This window comes from Schistocerca gregaria, chromosome 3 (assembly GCF_023897955.1).
Source record: "Schistocerca gregaria isolate iqSchGreg1 chromosome 3, iqSchGreg1.2, whole genome shotgun sequence".
NCBI lineage: Eukaryota > Metazoa > Arthropoda > Insecta > Orthoptera > Acrididae > Schistocerca > Schistocerca gregaria.
The window spans coordinates 564,229,301-564,247,806 of NC_064922.1; the positions used below are offsets into that span (position 1 = coordinate 564,229,301).

General features: G+C 38.4%; 1 protein-coding gene across 6 annotated transcripts in view; it reads left to right on the forward strand.

Moving 5' to 3' along the window:
- Positions 1-18,506, forward strand: part of LOC126356172 (Ca(2+)/calmodulin-responsive adenylate cyclase) — a 1,163,484-nt gene that overhangs the window by 1,080,602 nt on the left and 64,376 nt on the right. For all 6 annotated transcript variants that reach the window (XM_050006929.1, XM_050006931.1, XM_050006933.1 and 3 more), the window contains 2 exons: positions 6,113-6,335; positions 18,300-18,424. In XM_050006929.1, the coding sequence (XP_049862886.1) occupies positions 6,113-6,335; positions 18,300-18,424 (348 nt within the window). The remainder of the gene's footprint in view (positions 1-6,112; positions 6,336-18,299; positions 18,425-18,506) is intronic.

Below are 18,506 nucleotides of genomic sequence, written 5' to 3' on the forward strand. Positions count from 1 at the left end.
TCATGGTACAGGTAGGAAACTGTCATGGAAGCTAAGGGGAAAAAATCAGTCTCAGTTTCTGTTGATCAGCACTCACATTAATTTGCCTGGGTGCCAAGTATAATCTCTATCCATACTAACTCACAGGAACTAGCTACATCAATTCTACCACAAAGTATTGCTTCTGACTGCAATAAACACTCTACCAACATGGTTATATCCTTTGTAAAAATTTCACTGAAGTTCTCAGCTTGAACCAACTTACTGTACCTATAACAGTTTGAGTCTCACTGCTTCCTATTAGCGCTTGGAGCTGGAACAGATGTGACAGTTTGCAACTATAATACGAATTGTTTACAGGTCCACCCTCATCTTGTGTTTGCCGTGCCCCCTGTCAGACTGACTCCCTTTCTGTAGTTTCCAGAGACCCTCTAACCTAAAAATGCCCAGCCCCCTCCACCTACGTATTCACTTCCTGTGTGACGTGGACCCTTGACCTATTAAGTAGAATCTGAAAACCCATCACCCTGTGGTGTGAGTTAAGGAATCTGCACCCCACATGGCTGCAGAACTTGACTGAGCCTCTGATTCAGATCCTTTACTCATTTCTGCACTGAAAGTCCATAGTCACTCATGTCAATAGTGCTACAGATGGTGAGCTCTGCCTTCATCTCACAAGCAAGACTGGGAGTCTTGACCACTTCTATGAGCTGCCTGATACCAGAGAGAATCTACTCCAATCCAAAGATACATACACATAATTAGTACTGGCATAAGTCACCACTGCAGTTGCAGTGTGTTCTTCATGGCATTTGGGAGCAGCTTTTCCACGTCTGTAATGACTCCTCCCAGTATGCACACAGAGTACATGCTGGATTCCTTCCCCTCCTTGGCAGCCATATTGCTAAGGGTGCCGTCACATGCCTAATATTGGAACTCCTAGCTACCTGTAATCCAACCCTGTAAGACTGCCCAAATTATGCAGGCCAAGAGATTTTCCATGAAACAGGGCAAGTGTCTGCATCTGGCTCAGGATGTTTATCAGACACAGTCACCACTTGAAATCTGTTTGTTTGATGGATCGGGGAGGCCCTCTGATCAGCCCCCTGGAAAGTTTTTCACTGCTTGTCACACCTTGGAACAACCTTGCACTCAATCACAGATGAGGGGTCAGCCTCAGTGCAGGCAGTATCCAGGGTGGCCACAGTAGTGGACCAATCTGGGAACTCGGGGACATGCTAGACATTCCTCGGATCCCTGCATCTGACCCCCACTGTGATGCCCATTGGCAATGGCCTCAAGTTGTGTGACTGAAGCCAGCACCATCTGGAGCTGTGAGTAGACCATCATTTGTACCTTCAGTCCAAAGACTTGTTTAATGCAAGCCTCTTTGTCTCTGAGTAACTACTGCACCCTCTATCCATTTGAACGTGCTTACTGTATCCACCTGTAGGTTCTTGTTTCCAATTTTTACCCTTCCCTTCATTCCAGTTTGAATATTCCTTTATGTCTCAGGAAGTGTCTTAGCAGTCAATGACTTATTTTAGTCAATTTGTGCCAGAAATTTCTTTTCTCCTCAATTTGACTCTGTAACTCCTCATTGGTTATTTGATCCATCCACGTAATATCCCGTACTCTCACTACATTTCAGAAGCTTCTGTTCTCTTTTTGTCTGAATAGCTTTAGTCAATATATCACTTCCATACAAGGATATGCTCCAGACAAGTACCTTCAGAAAAGACTTCCTAATATTTCAGTTTATTTCTTCACAAAAGCTTTTTTAAGTGGCTTATGGCAGATCAGTTATAGAGAAATGGAAGCCCAGGTGGTCAATGAAAAGGAAGTTTGGTAAAAGTCGGACATCAGGTAAGGAATGACTTTATTGTTCATATGAGGCGTTACATAATTTATTCATCAGATATTCAGGAGCAATTGCTGCACATAGATAAGGCATTTCAAGTTGTATGGGAAACAAACATTCACAGACTGGAAGAACTGGACAGGAAGGGAAGATACAACTTACTATACAACAGAGTAAAGACTATTACATGGGATCAAAACAGAGCAGGAAGTGCTACCATGGAAATTATGAGTAAAGACGAAGAGGTAGTGTACAAAGATCACAACGATGTCCTCTAGAGATGGGAAGAATCTCTAAAAGAGCTATATGACACAGATCGCAAACCAGAAACTCTGGAACTTGAATCACTCAACAGTGTAAGTGATGACAAGAAAAGACTAACCATCATATTGGAAGAAGTAAAGTCTGCCATAGCTGCAATGAAAAATGGCAAAGCGAAAGGTACAGATACAATATGGGGAGAAATATTAAAATGCTTGAACCAAGATGGAATAAGAGAATTTTTGAGGTTATGTAATAAAATATATGACAGTGATGAATAGCCTGAGGACTTGCTGATTACAGTAATGATTTCATTACCGAAAAAAAAACAAGGAACCAAGAAATACAGTGATCACAGGAGAATCTGCCTCATTTCACATGCAGCCAAAGTGATGTTAAGAGTAATTAATAAAAGACTTGAAAAAATAATGGAGGAGAATCTTGGTGAGGAGCAGTTTGGCTTTAGATTGAATACGGGCACCAGAGATGCAATAGGCCTCCTCCAAATCTTAGGAGAAAGGTTTATTGAAAAAGGAAAAGACCTATATATGTGCTTCATCAATATAGAAAAGGCATTTGACAATGTGGCTTCGGACACATTGGTGACTATAATGAGGGAAAAGATAGTGGACTGGAAAACCAGAAGACTTAATCAAAAATTCTAACTAAAGTGAGAGGAGAAAGTACAAACTGGATCAGACTAGGAAAAGGAGTGAGACAGGCAGGCTGTCTATCACTTACCCTTTTCAACCTCTACTTAGAAAATACGATTGACCAATGCTCATTAGATGACAAAGGAGTAGAAATTGGAGGAAGAAGAGTGGGGTGTTTGAGGTTTGCTGATGGCATGGTCCTTCTAGCCACAGGGGAAAAAAGAATTACAGGATTTAGTGCACACCATTGAAGCTAACGGAAAAAATTATGGAATGAAAATTAACACAAAGAAAACAAAAGTATTGACACTAGGAGGAAATAAAGACATAAAAATTACGCTTATTGAGAAATATTAGAACAGGTGCAAAATTTTAAGTATCTTGGAAGCAGGATAGAAATTAGAACAAGGATAGCAGTGGCAAAAGAGGCATTTTATAAGAAAAGGAGAATTTTCTGCAGTGAACTCGGGAAAAGACTCATAAAATGTCTTGTCTGGAGTGTTCTTCTGTATGGTGCTGAAACATGGACTCTGAGGAGTAAAGACAGAGAAAGACTGGAGGCTTTTGAGATGTGGACATGGCTGAAAATGGGAAGAATAAGTTGGATGGACAGAGTAAAATATGAAGATGTAGTGAGAAAAGTGGGAGAGAAAAGTCAGTTACTAGATGTAATAAAAAGAAGAAAAAGAAATTGGATTGGGTATATATCAAGAAAGAATGACAGACTGATAAAAACAGTTTTAGAAGGTTATGTAGAGTGGGAAAGGAAGCAAGGAAGGTGGCTTGCGGAGTATGGATGTAGATGTAGATGTAAAGAGATTTCATATACTGGATGATGTGATGGATGGTACAACATACAGGAGCATTAAGAAGGAAGCAGTGGATTACAGAAAATGGAGAGGCAAAGAACCTGCTAATATAGCGGAAAACTGATGATGGTGATGATGATGATGATGATGATGGGGGAAAAAAAGGTTCACTGCTAGACATTACCTAAGATCCTGTGAGCGATTAAGTGTTGTTTTACCAATGAGTCGATGTGAGATAACTCTGTGGACATTTCTGGTGATGGAAGACATCTATAACATCAGATCCTGAGCCTGTTGGGTGCTTTGTAGAAGTAGTAAGACATGAGTTGTCAAATCTGTAGATGTAGACACATTGAAATGAGGAGCAAAGATCAGTCCATCAGAAACTTCGAAAGCACATGAAGAGCACTGTTCACCTGGGGCATATCACAAGTGTGCACACAGAAAAATATCTCTTTGTCATTTGAAGTAAGCCATGCCATATTTGACATAGAGAAAATATGGTCCAAGTAGACCATGAAAAGCAAGTTTGTTGAAATGAGCATACAACATCAACTCTCCTTCTTTGGAGCATAATTACACCACACAAGAAATAGTTCACTATTAAGTTTCTGTCTTTGAAAGACCAGATAGATTGTCAGCCACTGAAAACTGAATCACAGTTACTAGAGTCGGAGTACAGGTTCATAAGAAACTGATTGAGTCTAGTTACACAAACACTGCATTGGACCAAATTCATAAATTCCGGATGTCTGTGCTGTAGAGGCCAAGTCTCACAGCTTGAGGATGACTGCTGGCAGCCCCACATAACACCAAAGGTGAAGATCCTAGACAGGTAGACCAGCATTGAATGACAGGTCACGGAAGGATTCCAGCAGAGTGATTAAGGAGCTGTGGTAGCAGTCACCATAAAGTCCAGAGAGAGCTTGTTTGTGCAGAACTGACTGGCTGTAGCCACACATCAGCCTAAAAACTTGGACACCAGAATACAGTGAGACCTCTTTTAGAGTGTGTGAGTGAGTCCATGCTGACTGTGCCATCTTGGTGCAATGCTACTGCTGCCCATCGGTGAACTAAGTGCTGGGAACTGCAGTTGTGGTGTTCACCATTATACCAGTTTCAATTTTGGCATAAGCCTCCTGTAGTGCAGTGCCCTTATGCTGGAGGCCTTTGAGCCAAAAGACAGCAATAGCCATTCTGCATTTTTTACACTTTCTTCTTTGACCAACATCAGTTATTTTTCTGCCCAAATAGCTAAACTGATCTATACTTTTAGTGTCTCATTTCCTAATCTAATTTCCTGAGCATCACCTGCTCTAATTTGACTAATTTACATGACACTTGTTTTACTTTTGTTGATGTCAATCTTATATCATCTTTTCAGGAGGCAATCCATTCTGAACAACTGGTCTCCCAAGTTGTTTGGAACATCTGACAGAATTACAAAGTCACCTGCAGATTTCTTTTTCTTGAAAACTGAGGATATTTTACCTCTCTTGAATATTTTTCGCATGATACAGAATAGTTTTGTCATTACTGGCTCACCCAAGAATCCCAATAATTCAAGGAGAATGTCATCTATTCCCTTAGCCTAGTTTCCAGTTAGACTTTTAGTGTTCTGTCAAATTCTGTATCATGTCTCCCATCTCATATTCATCTGCTTACTCTGCTCCTTCTATAATATTGACGTCAAGTTTGTTTCTCCTGTACAGCCCTTCTGGGTTTTCTTTCAGCTTACCCTTCTTTGCTTAGTGTTGGCTTGCCATCTAAGCTCTTGATTTTTTTTTGTAATTTTCTAGTAGACAGCAACTTAATTCTCCTAGTTATGAATGATTCTACAGCTTTGCACTTATTGTCTAGTTACTCCTGCTTAATGATTCTGTATTTTAAGTCGCTCTCATTTTTAAATATATGTATTCCATTTCACCTTCTTCATGCTCAGCATTTGTATGGACACAAGTGTAGTATGTGAATAAGCAGACATTGCCTGTTATTTCTCAAATTGTTGAACCGGTTACCCTATATAACATAGTGATTATTTTACAAAATGCCATAAAGAGATGACAGTTCCAGATGCATCACAGTTTCTACCAACTATTTACAGAGTACAACAATGAGCTGTAAAAATTAAGTACTTCATCAATTAAAGATTCTTTACATCACACTGTAAAATGCATCTGCAAACAGTTAATACTTTTCACATGTTTTATGTGAGTATACTTTACTGAAAGGAAGTGTGCTAAGATAGTAGCAATAAAAATTACCAGTAGTCTTAATTTAACCAGTGTATAATAACTGTATTTCGGCTGTTGCCTAAGCTGTAATTTAGAAATTAGTAGTGAAGGTTTTGGATTTGTGTGTGTGTGTGTGTGTGTGTGAGAGAGAGAGAGAGAGAGAGAGAGAGAGAGACCCCTTCATTGTTTTCACTTAACAGGTTTTAACTCAAACAGGAATGGTCATTTGGTCCATGTAACTATGTAATAGTGCTCCTTTGTGTATTTATTTCACTTGAGAGTGAAGTTTTCATTTAAGAACTGATTTCATTTCAGCTTCTTGGAGAAGAGAGGTTCAAAGCTATTGATAAAATTAAGACTGTTGGATCAACATACATGGCTGCAGTTGGCTTGATGCCTGATTTGCGTATCCTGGATGACGATGATGATGCAAGTGCAGGGTATTATCTCAGCACTTTAGTAGAATTTGTGTTTGCTATGCGTGAAAAATTAGTGAACATAAATGAAAATTCATACAACAACTTCATGTTGCGTGTCGGTAAGTTTTTATCGATAATCATTATAAAGTTTATTATTAGTTCTTATTGGTTATTCTCACCGGCTCTTTAAAATATTTGGAAAGAGTTGCATATAGTTACCTGAGAATGTGACTTACTAAATTCTTGACACTTTATGTTCATATGAAACAATCACAAAATGGTTCAAAGCATTTGCTGATTTTAATCTACATTAGCCATACTCTGTGACAAAACATTATCTGGTGTTGGTGTCACCATTTGCTACATTCATTTTGTAGTTCCAGTGATGGCCAATGTCTACTGAGACTGGTCAACATTTCAAAGTGATTTGTGATTTTGTCTCTGTGCTACTGGGGACTTTGTAATGTTAACTGATGAGAAATTAAACACCATTTACAATCCATTCTTTGCTACCTAACCACCGTAGGGCATGTACATAACCTTAAATTTGTGTGTGTGTGTGTGTGTGTGTGTGTGTGTGTGTCCCACATTTCCTCCTGAACTGTTGGCTATATTTAAACCAGACTTGGTACACATGTCACTTAGTGCTTGGAAAGAACCACTGTGTGGGTAAAAAAACCCTACCTGGAAGGGAAAAAAGGGGAGAGAGAGAGAGAGAGAGAGAGAGAGAGAGAGAGAGAGAGAGAGAGAGAGAGAGAGAGAGTAGATCATGACTTGTAGATATCTAGACTATATTCATGTAGTATTCGAAAATGAGAGCACTTATTGACTTGGAACCAACTTTACATATAATTTCAAACCTTTACAAGATTTATCTAACTGACAGCCCCTGCAAAATAATGAAAGGATAAAAAGTTTATCGCTTCCTAAATTTTCACTGTTAATGTAGTAAAACTGTAGCATCAGGCATGACCTTTTGTAATTATGTATTTACCAGTAACTCTGTTAAAACACATTTTGCAGACATTATTCTTATATACCATTGAATGTACTTGCAAAAATATATCAATGTACAACACATACCTCAGGAGGTACGATGTCATAAATACTGCAATGTGTGAAAATGAAACTGTGGGAGCAAGTTTTGCAAGAGATACAGGTGAAATGTGTGTATAAAAATGTGTGAAGTGTGTTGAATTTATGTGAAACATAAGTGACGTATGTACACAGTCAAAACTATGGGTAAAAAGCTCCTCCTAAACCCATGGATTGATTTTGACAGAGCTCTGTATACATATTACGTACTATGTGGAAAGAAGTAGTGTGCAGGTGAGAACCAACAGGCTCCTTGTGGTGGAGGGTGATAATGTGGAGCAAGACAGGGGGAGGAGGAGACAGAGAGGGGGAAGGAGAAGATGGACACAAGAGGAGTAGGAGGAAATAGACTGAGAAGGAAGAGGAGAGGAGAGGAGAGGAGATGGACAGAGAGAGGGTCAGGAAGAAAGGGGGGGGGGGGGTGGAGATATGGACAGAGACTGGGGGGAGGAGGAGATATGGACAGAGACTGGGGGGAGGAGGAGATATGGACAGAGACTGAATTGAATCAAATTGCTGAAGTTAAATAGTTCACTCAAGACTTCGTTGTTGTGGTCTTCAGTCCTGAGACTGGTTTGATGCAGCTCTCCATGCTACTCTATCCTGTGCAAGCTTCTTCATCTCCCAGTACGTACTGCAGCCTACATCCTTCTGAATATGGTTAGTGTATTCATTTCTTGATCTTCTTGTCCAAACTATTTATCGTCCATGTTTCACTTCCATACATGGCTACACTCAATACAAATACTTTCAGAAACGACTTTCTGACACTTAAATCTATACTCGATGTTAACAAGCTTCTCTTCTTCAGAAACGCTTTCCTTGCCATTGCCAGTCTACATTTTATATCTTCTCTGCTTCAACCATCATCAGTTATTTTGCTCCCCAAATAGCAAAACTCCTTTACTACTTTAAGTGTCTTATTTCCTAATCTAATTCCCTCAGCATCACCCGACTTAATTCGAGTACATTCCATTATCCTCGTTTTGCTTTTGTTGATGTTCATCTTATATCGTCCTTTCAAGACACTGTCCATTCCGTTCAACTGCTCTTCCAAGTCCTTTGCTGTCTCTTACAGAATTACAATGTCATCGGCGAACCTCAAAGATTTTATTTCTTCTCTGTGGATTTTAATACCTACTCTCTCTCTCTCTCTCTCTCTCTCTCTCTCTCTCTCTCTCTCTCTCTCTCTCTCTTTTTTTTTTTTTGCTTGCTCAATATACAGATTGAACATCATCGGGGAGAGGCTACAACCCTGTCTCACTCCCTTCCCAACCACTGCTTCCCTTTCATGTCCCTCGACTCTTATAACTGCCATCTGGTTTCTGTACAAATTGTAAATAGCCTTTTGCTCCCTGTATTTTACACCTGCCACTTTCAGAATTTGAAAGAGAGTATTCCAGTCAACATTGTCAAAAGCTTTCTCTAAGTCTACAAATGCTAGAAACGTAGGTTAGCCTTTTCTTAATCTAGCTTCTAAAATAAGTCGTAGGGTCAGTAACTGCCTCACGTGTTCCCATATTTCTATGGAATCCAAACTGATCTTCCCCGAGGTCGGCTTCTACCAGTTTTTCCGTTCGTCTGTAAAGAATTCGCGTTTGAATTTTGCAGCCGTGACTTATTAAACTGATAGTTCAGTAATTTCACATCTGTCAACACCTGCTTTCTTTTGGATTGGAACTATTATATTCTTCTTGAAGGTTGAGGGTATTTCGCCTGTCTCATACATTTTGCTCACCAGATGATATAGTTTGGTCAGGACTGGCTCTCCTAAGGCTGTCAGTAGTTGTAATGGAATGTTGTCTACTCCCGGGGCCTTGTTTCGAATTAGGTCTTTCAGTGCTCTATCAAACTCTTCACGCAGTATGGTATCTCCCATTTCATCTTCATGAAATGGGAGATACTATACTGCGTGAACAGTTCATAGAATAAAAAACCACCTTGACAGAAGTTCAGTCATTTATAATGATTCTAGCACTCGGAGTTCGAAACATTTCTAATTCCTGAACTGGTACACATTGAAATAACCCCAAGTGTGAAGTAGCTGCACACCAAAATAATTCTAAGTCTTAATCAACAATGAAACTTACACGGCTGGCCATCCATGCAAACCTTACAAAACACAACCTTACCAACAAACACACAAATATCAAAAGATCTCCCAACCATTCTCTACCTGCCTATTTGAAAATCTTGGTCATGTGGATCACCCCAAGGTTCAATGGAGTAGCTTACAACTAGACCACCTTTCTCACGATTACACATATTAAAACTTTCACTTGTTTCAGACATACCTTACATATACTTCTAGCTAATTTGCAGTCTGATATTATATTATTAAAATCTGTACAGTACCGGATGAACAACTTACATTTAAACTTCTCGTATATTTTGTGTCGTAGGCGTTTGACTGTGTAAATCACAATATTCTTTTAAGTAAATTACTGTAGAATACTACAGTGTAACAGGATATGCTGCAATTGGTTCAAATTGTATATATCTGACAGAAAACAAAGGCTGTCAATAAGAAACAGATGTGTATTAAGCTATCAGTCATCATCCGACTGGGAACCAGTAACATGTAATGTCTCCCATTGTTTCTTCTTAGGGCCCTTACTTTTTCTGGTGTATCTCTATGACCTTTCACCAGTAACATTACCATGTGCCATGTTTGTTTTGTTTGTAGATGATACAAACTTTGCAGTGAATAGTAGATCAGGTACAGCGTTAGAAAGATCAGCTAATGAAATTTTCATGGACATTAATAAATGGTTCCTAGCCAATTGCCTGTCATTAAACCTTAAAAGAAAAAGAAAAAAAAACATACTATATGCAGTTCAGAACATGTAAAGATTTCCTACCAGTATACGCCTTAAATATGACAACAAGCAGATTGAAGAAGTTGACAGTGTTAAATTCGTGGTATTACTGTGTGATGATATATTTAAATGGGAGTAACATCCCAGAGAACTGCTGAAGCATTAAACACATTTCTGTTTACATTGCAAATGTTTTCAGACATAGGTGATATAAAAAGAAAAAAGCTAGCATACTATGTGTACTTTCATTCCATAATGTCATCCAGGATTATTTTCTGGTTTAACTCATAAAGCCAAGCTAAAGTTTTCTGAGCCCAGAAACCTACAATCAAATTATTTGTGGTGTGTACTCAAGAATGTACTGCAGTAGGCTGTTTAAGGAACTGGGGATACTAATTACTGCTTCCCAATATATTTATTCCTTATTGAAAATTGGCATTAAAATGTATCTTTTTTTTCCATACCAACAGCTCAGTTCATGGAGTCACTACTAGAAATAAGAATAACTTTCACAAAGATTTAAAGTCACTTTGGTTCGGAAAGATGTCCACTGTTCAAAAGTATACATTTTCAATAACTTGCCAGCAGCATACAAAGTTTAACTAACAATTAAGTTCAGTTTTAGAAGAGTCTAAAGGATTTATTGGTAGCCAACTACTCCTACTCTACTGATCAATTTCTTAGCAGAACCGATTGATGCATGTGTTACTAATGATATCTCATAATGGGCATGTTGCTTTCACTCAGACTCCTGTACAAATTTTGTGCAGTATAATGTGAACATGGTAAATAAGTGCTGTAAAATGTTTTTTATGCTTGGCTACAGTAGCCCAAGAATTATCATATCAAATTAAGTATACTGAACATTTAATATGTGATGACAACTGTTACATACTTTCAAATGTAAACAAGCTTAGGATTTTCTGAACAATTCCACATCCATAAGGGAAATTTAAGTTTGGATCTGTAGATGGTACATTAGCAGATCAGATCTTATATTGTAAATATTTATTGTGTATTATTGTTTTCTGACATGTTCCACATCCTAGAGGTTCTTCTCATGATGGATCAACTGGAATGAAAAGTACACCTAATCTAATCTACAAACCTTGTCTGGGAGATCAAAATGTCCAATGAATGTATAGTAAGGGCATTGCTGCAAATACCCTAACCTACACTGTAACTAGAACAGTTAAAACCTAGTAGAGTTCATATCTTTATTCAGCTTGCCACTCCAGTACTGTGACTCGTATGCTCTCATCTTACAGATATTAACTTATTGGAAAATCTTTAATGTGCATGTGGATAAATCTTGGCTCTGGCATTATTTCAAGAATTGATCAGTAAATTATTTCTAACAATATGTGTATTTGAACAACAATAATAGAACCATGATATTGTTTAGCTGACATAAAGTCCTATCCAACTGTGTTTATAAGCATAGGTTGCATATCTGTAGCATCTGCTATCAATTTTATTTACAATTTTCAGTATGAATGTTAAAAACTTCATTAATAATTAATTCATACATATGGCAAAACTGTTAATGAGTTTGTCGCTTCATTGAATTTCTACACTGTCTTTGGAGTTTCTGTAGACCGGCTGGAGATGGTTTTTGAGTTTTTAGTGAATATTCAAAGCTTCAGTTTTAGCACAGTCAAAACCAGGCCACTTTGTTTCGTGTCCATATTCATGTGGTGGCAGTTTCATCATCCACCATGGGATTTTCAAGTAGTGTTTAGCCATTCTGATACCCCACCTCCTCCCACAACTACTACAATGCCCAATGCCTTTCTGCTCAGTGCCTGCTCTCATACCTGGCTCAGTCCCTAAATTGCAACACTCTATTTTTTAATACAAGTGAATAGCAGGGACTCCATTCATAATCTCAGAACTTTTTTTATGAATCTGTATTTACCAAGCTAAAGTTACCAGCTTCTGTCCACAAATTCTTATTAATGACCAGCACTGCTCTAAGAAAATGAATATACAGGGATAATACAGATAGTGGGTTTGAATATGATTTTGTTCAATTCATGCACTCCTTGAAGTGTCAGTGTCAGTAATTTGATAGGTGCTGAGTCGTGATAGGCACAATAAAAAGATTCACACATGCATAGCTTTCAGCCATTAAGGCCTTTGTCAGCAGTAGACACACACACACACACACACACACACACACACACACACACACACACACACACACACACACACACTCGTGCAAACGCAGCTTGCACACACGTCTGCAGTCTCAGAGAGCTGAAACTACACTGCCATTTACCAGCTCTCTGAGACTGCAGACATGCATGCAAGTTGTGTGTGTGTGTGTGTGTGTGTGTGTGTGTGTGTGTGTGTGTGTATTTGAACCTGTTTAATATAGTCAAGCCCGTACATGCCTTACAATTCCCTCAGCACTACCTGCTTTAATTCAACTATGTTCCATTACACTTGTTTTACTTTTGTTGATATTCATCTTAATACTTCTTTTCAAGACACTGTCCATACCAACCAACTCCTCTTCCAAGTTCTTTGTTATATCTGACAGAATTACATTGTCACTGGCAAGCATCAAAATTTTTATTTCTTTTTCCTGAACTTTATTTTCCAAATTTCTCCTTCGTTTCCTTCACTGCTATTTCTTCTTGGTTTCCTTTACAGTTTGTTCATCATATACGGTTGAACCACACATTAGTGTTGTTCATCATCAGACAAATAATACAGCTGTAGTTGCTCCTTCCACTTTATTAGGCCGAATCAGTCAGTCATCCAGACTGTTGCCCCTGCAGCTACTATAATCATCTGTTCATCTTCAAGTACCTCATGTGATCTTGGCTTCTCCCTTCCTGTGTGCTTACACCTGCAGTGCAGCTATCTGCATCATTGAGACATCTAAGCCACCCAATTGTGCAACATCCATTATTCATGTGGGTGGGGAGGGGGTGTGGGAGAGGAGTAGAGTTAAGGAGGGTTAACAGCTTCCTGCACATGTTGCACTGCATGTGCAGAATGACAAACACAATGTGTTATTTGAAGGAATCATCATAAAAAATTACTTTTCAGATAAGATAGGAGTGTTCATAAAACTAGTTTATTTGGTTAATTGAACTGTGTAATTTTATTTACTAATTTACCAATAAATACTAAATATATGTACAGCAACACAGATCTCTTGTACTGTAACAAAAATTTATGTATTGTAGTGTAGTAAACAAAAAATATGTAATACATTTGCATTTTGCATGTGTAGTATATACAGATAGAATTAAAGCTTAAAAAGTCTTTAATGTTGGTCTGTCTAAGCACACCTACCCACTTATGAGAAGCTAAGCCATGCACTTCTTTCAGAACAGATATCTAATACTGATCACTTTCATTTTGAGCTTCAAACCATCAAAAGGCAGTATCTATACCATTACATGCTTCAGAAGTGGGTGTTGTATTTTGACATTCGTTTTCTGGACCACTAGTTGATGAGGTAGTAGTGGCATCAGCTTTATCAGTGTCAAGGTTTACAATTTCACTGTCTTGCATGATTTGGTGCACATGAGTGAGCAGCAGTTCACTTAAGCAGTCGTTCAGTTTGGATAATTAACTCTTTACTGTGAAACTTCCTGACAGATTAAAACTGTGTGCTGGACCAAGACTTGAACTCAGGACCTATACCTTTTGCGGACAAGTGCTCTACCAACTGAGCTACCAAGCACGACTCACAAACCATCCTCACAGCTTTACTTCCGCCAGTGCCTCTTCTCCTACCTTACAAACTTCACATAAGTTCTCTTGCGAACCTTGCAGAGGTAGCACTCTTGGAAGAACGTGCTGCAGAGTGAAAATTTCATTCTGGAAACTCTTTACTGTATTAGGATGTCAATGTTGGAATACATGACACTCCAGTAGGTACGTTCATGAGAATCTACTATGTTGTGTGAGAATGAATTGCTAATATCAGTCAGATCCTGATACAATGCTGCAAAGAGTTGCAACTTGCTTGAAATATTCAGAAATAAAAAACTGTTCATTTCCAAGACACAAAAATATAGTATCGCATTACTACAGTTTTACAGGCTCACAGCTAGAATCATTCAGCTCATATGAATACCTAGGAGTAATAGATTGTAGGGGTATTAAATGGAATGATCACATTGGCCCTTTCATAGGGAAAGCAGGTAAATTAACTGGACATACTAAATACATACAGAGTAGAGCAGCACAAAAGGGCAGAACTTTTTTCGACCCATAGGAGAGCGTCACACTGATGCTGATAATGATGAAGTGCCAAATATATGGCAACTATAAGCTACAGCCTACTCTCAAAGTATCAAGATGACACTAATTGAAGGATGTCAAAAATATTTAAGCTATCATCCCTCCTGCATTTCGTATTTGAATGTAAAAGGAAGAAAGCTTAATACATCCTGAGGTACCCTGTCATCCAGTTCAGTGGTTTGCAGACTATAGACGTAAGTGTAGGATATATGCTAATTTCCATAAATAATTGGAAAATCTCAAACATAATGACACTTCACATGACATTATGACAAATGAACATAGTCAAAATGTAAAAAACATTACGAGTAGACATATGACATTTTTCAAAGATATGAAATGGATGTTGGTTGCTGTAGAAAAATTATTGTGCAGCTATGTGCTGTAATCATACTGCTCTCAACTGTGCTGTGGGTACATTTAAAGTCAATAATATTCATGTTTATACAATTTACTACTTATGAAGCATTTCACAAATATAGTTAAAAATGGTAGCAGAATGATATAGAACTTTTACTTAGCTATTCATTATTATACCTTGCACCTTCTCAACAAATCAAAACACATCTGCAGTTCTTTTGGAAGGTACACTCAAACCCAATTTGGAGCCTTGCCATTCTTGAGAAGTGCTTTTCCCAACTGAGCTATCAGGGCATCACTCGAGGACACCCTCACAACTTTAGTTCTATCTATATTAAGTTTTAAGATATGAGTTCTGGTCTGTTGCTTGCTTTTAATATGTAAGGATCCTGTGCAGAGCAGAAGTTTTGTTCTTGAAACCAGATTCTTTATACGAACAAAAAGCATCTGCATTATATAGAACATCATGGTATATCCCTTGGAAAAGTCAACTCCTGTGATGAGTTGTAAACATGCGGCTCGTCACTGCACATGCATACTATCATCGTTATGACTTTCACACACAAAACTCACTGGGGCGAGAGTTATTTTACTATTCTGTAGAGTAAATATTGGCCGAAGGTATATTTCATAGCCATTGGTCATTCTTGACCAAAACTTTGCAAAGTGGAATGTGATAAGAAATTCTTTCCACAGTTTCGCATGCTAGCAATTCAATCTGCAGGTCAACTCAGTGAGACGGATTACAAAGTGCAAAGCAGGTAGCACCGAAAATTTTAGTTAACTTACCCAAGTGCTGGTGCGACATCAGTTTATTATTCATCGGGGTGACTAATATCTTCATTGAGCTCTCTTTCTGGTACATGTAAGTGCCTAATATACCATTCTATCTACAGCTGAATATGAAGCTGCAACAGTGTCATTAATACAAAATTAGTTTAGTGTTGTGTACTGGTATAACAGAAGGAATATGGTCCGTTATTGGTTAAGGTGCAAAGATGTGAAGAAGTGAAAAGGCTGAAAAATAGTACATTTTTTCTTCAAAATCTGTCACACAAACTGACAACTTCTCAACAACCAAAAACAACTAACTTCCTTGGCTTTGTGCTGGCCCTTACATAAATAAGTAATAATTACACACAAGTATTTCATTATTATAATGTAAACTTTTCTTGATTTACATTGAAGAATTACACATTTATGGAGTTTTAAATGACAGCATATTCTCCATAAAAAATTAACACATCTGAAATAACAGTTTTTGTCAAAGACTTCTTTCCTGTACAAATTTAGGTTTTAACACCTGTCTTTGATAGATGAAGATTTCAGCTGCAGTATTTAACTATTTTAGTTGCCTGCATTTGTAGATGTTTCAGTGCTAAAGTTTTATTAATTCATACAAATAATCCCATTAAAGGTTGTTAAAGTTTGAAATGTTTGCATTTTGAGTGATTGACTAAGACATTTTACTGTGTTTTCCAAATAAGTTTGTTTGAAAATTCTGCATATCTTATTAAAAAATTGCATTATATTAAGAAATTTGTGTTTTCATGATTGTGAAACTATTGAACTGACTTGGCAGAAATATGTATACATGCAGTTTTCATTTTTAACAGAGTCATAATTTTTCAGCTGGCCACTGTGGCCGAGCGGTTCTAGGCGCTTCAGTCTGGAACTGCACGACCACTACGGTCGCAGGTTCGAATCCTGCCTCAGGCATGGATGTGTGTGATGTACTTAGGTTAGGTAGGTTTAAGTAGCTCTAAGTTCTGGGGGACTGATGACCTCAGATGTTAAGTCCCATAGTGCTCAGAACCATTTGAACCATTTTCATAACTTTTCGTAAGAAATGACAGGATGAACTTCGTCTTCTGCAAGGCATTAAATTACTTCAAATGATGTTAAACAATTATTTATATGTGATAACAGAAAGAAACATAATCATATATTTCATCAACATTATAATAATAAATAGTAAAATTACCATGTATCACATACTACATTAGAAGCATGTATAGTTTGGTCCTATTTTAACTGGTATCAGGTATTTCATTAACTAGTTCAATGTTTTCAAGGTAGTGCCTAAATTTAGTTATCAAAGTTGGTGACCCCTCACAATGTTGTGCACATGTTCAGCATGTTACTAATGTAGGAACAAGGAAACAGCTCTCTCATATGGTTTGGTAATCCCAGTGTCGATGCCAAGGAGGGGGAAACACCCTGAAATAATACAAAATGATTCATGTGTAGGCTGTTGCTATATCATCAGCTGGAGTGATGCCTTTATAAGAAAAATAACTGAAATCTATCTTGATAATATAAGGAGTAAGGGTTATAAGATAACATTTCACCATACGTTAAGAGATGCTAAATTGTGAAAGGCATCACACACACACACACACACACACACACACACACACACACACACACACACATTACTGACATTGTTCCCACACTGCAGCTTACATGGATTGAGGGTTTGTGTCTGGTAGTGGTGGAGTGGGCTAGGGAAGAAAAGACATATGGGGTAGGAGGATGGGAGGCTTGGGGAAGTGAAGCTGATGGTTGAGGGAGGAGGCGGCAACAGGTGCACAGTATATGACTATTAAGTTAGTTCAAGGTGGAGGAGGAACTATTGATGTCGGCTGCTTTGGGACTTCGTGCAAAATCAATGATGATGATTGAAAATGTGTACTGGACCAGGATTTGAACCTGTAATCTCCTGCTTACTAGGCAGTTGCGTCAACCACTTCGTCTGGCCAGAGAGTTTATTATAATTGCATGGACTACCTCAATATGCCTTCCAGCCAACTCACATTCCCACCTAGCACCACCTATCTGCAGTCTCCGTCCATATCCTTCGCACTTGTTACATTGAGATTCTCAAAGCAGGTGCAGAGGTGATACTATTCTGGCTGCAGGCATGGACAATTGTGCATGGCACATGATCATGGATGAGAGTGGATTGGAGGGGGGAGGAGGGGGGGGGGGGGAAGAGAGAGAGAGAGAGAGAGAGAGAGAGAGAGAGAGAGAGAGAGAGAGAAGCAGGGGTCATGGTGAGGAAAAACCAGATGATTTCATAACCCTCCAGGCCTCAACATCCGATAGCCCTGCCCTAAACGCAAACCTCCCTCCTATTCTTACTTCTTTCTCCCATTGTCCACTCCATGTGGCACAACCCTATGTTAATTGAAGCATTTTATACTGTTTTTAACAACTCATAAGTAAACTGCCCCTTTGAACCAAACTTAGACTTCAGGCTATGCTTCACATTCATTGGCTTTGCCAACTTGCAACCAACCCCAGTGTAGCCATAATGGTGAGAGAGATACTTATAATCATATTCTGCCAGTAAGTAGAGTAACAGTAATTCTGCAACATTTAAAATTCTTTTCATGTTTTTACTTCACATACATTGAAATCGCTATTGGATTTCTGTCAAAAATCCATGCTGAAACGGAAGGAGAGGAGCTTACAGCTAATTGTTGTATGTATTGTACACCTCTATTAATACTATACTTGCACCTGATTTCCTTACTGCAGGTATAAATATTGGACCTGTGGTGGCAGGTGTAATTGGTGCTCGGAAGCCACAGTATGATATTTGGGGGAATACGGTGAATGTTGCGAGCCGCATGGATTCAACGGGCTTACCAAATCACATACAGGTATTTTATTGTAATATAAATTGCATGTGTATCTTTGTTGATTTTGTAAGCAGATATTACGGTAAGATTGGGGAACATGCAA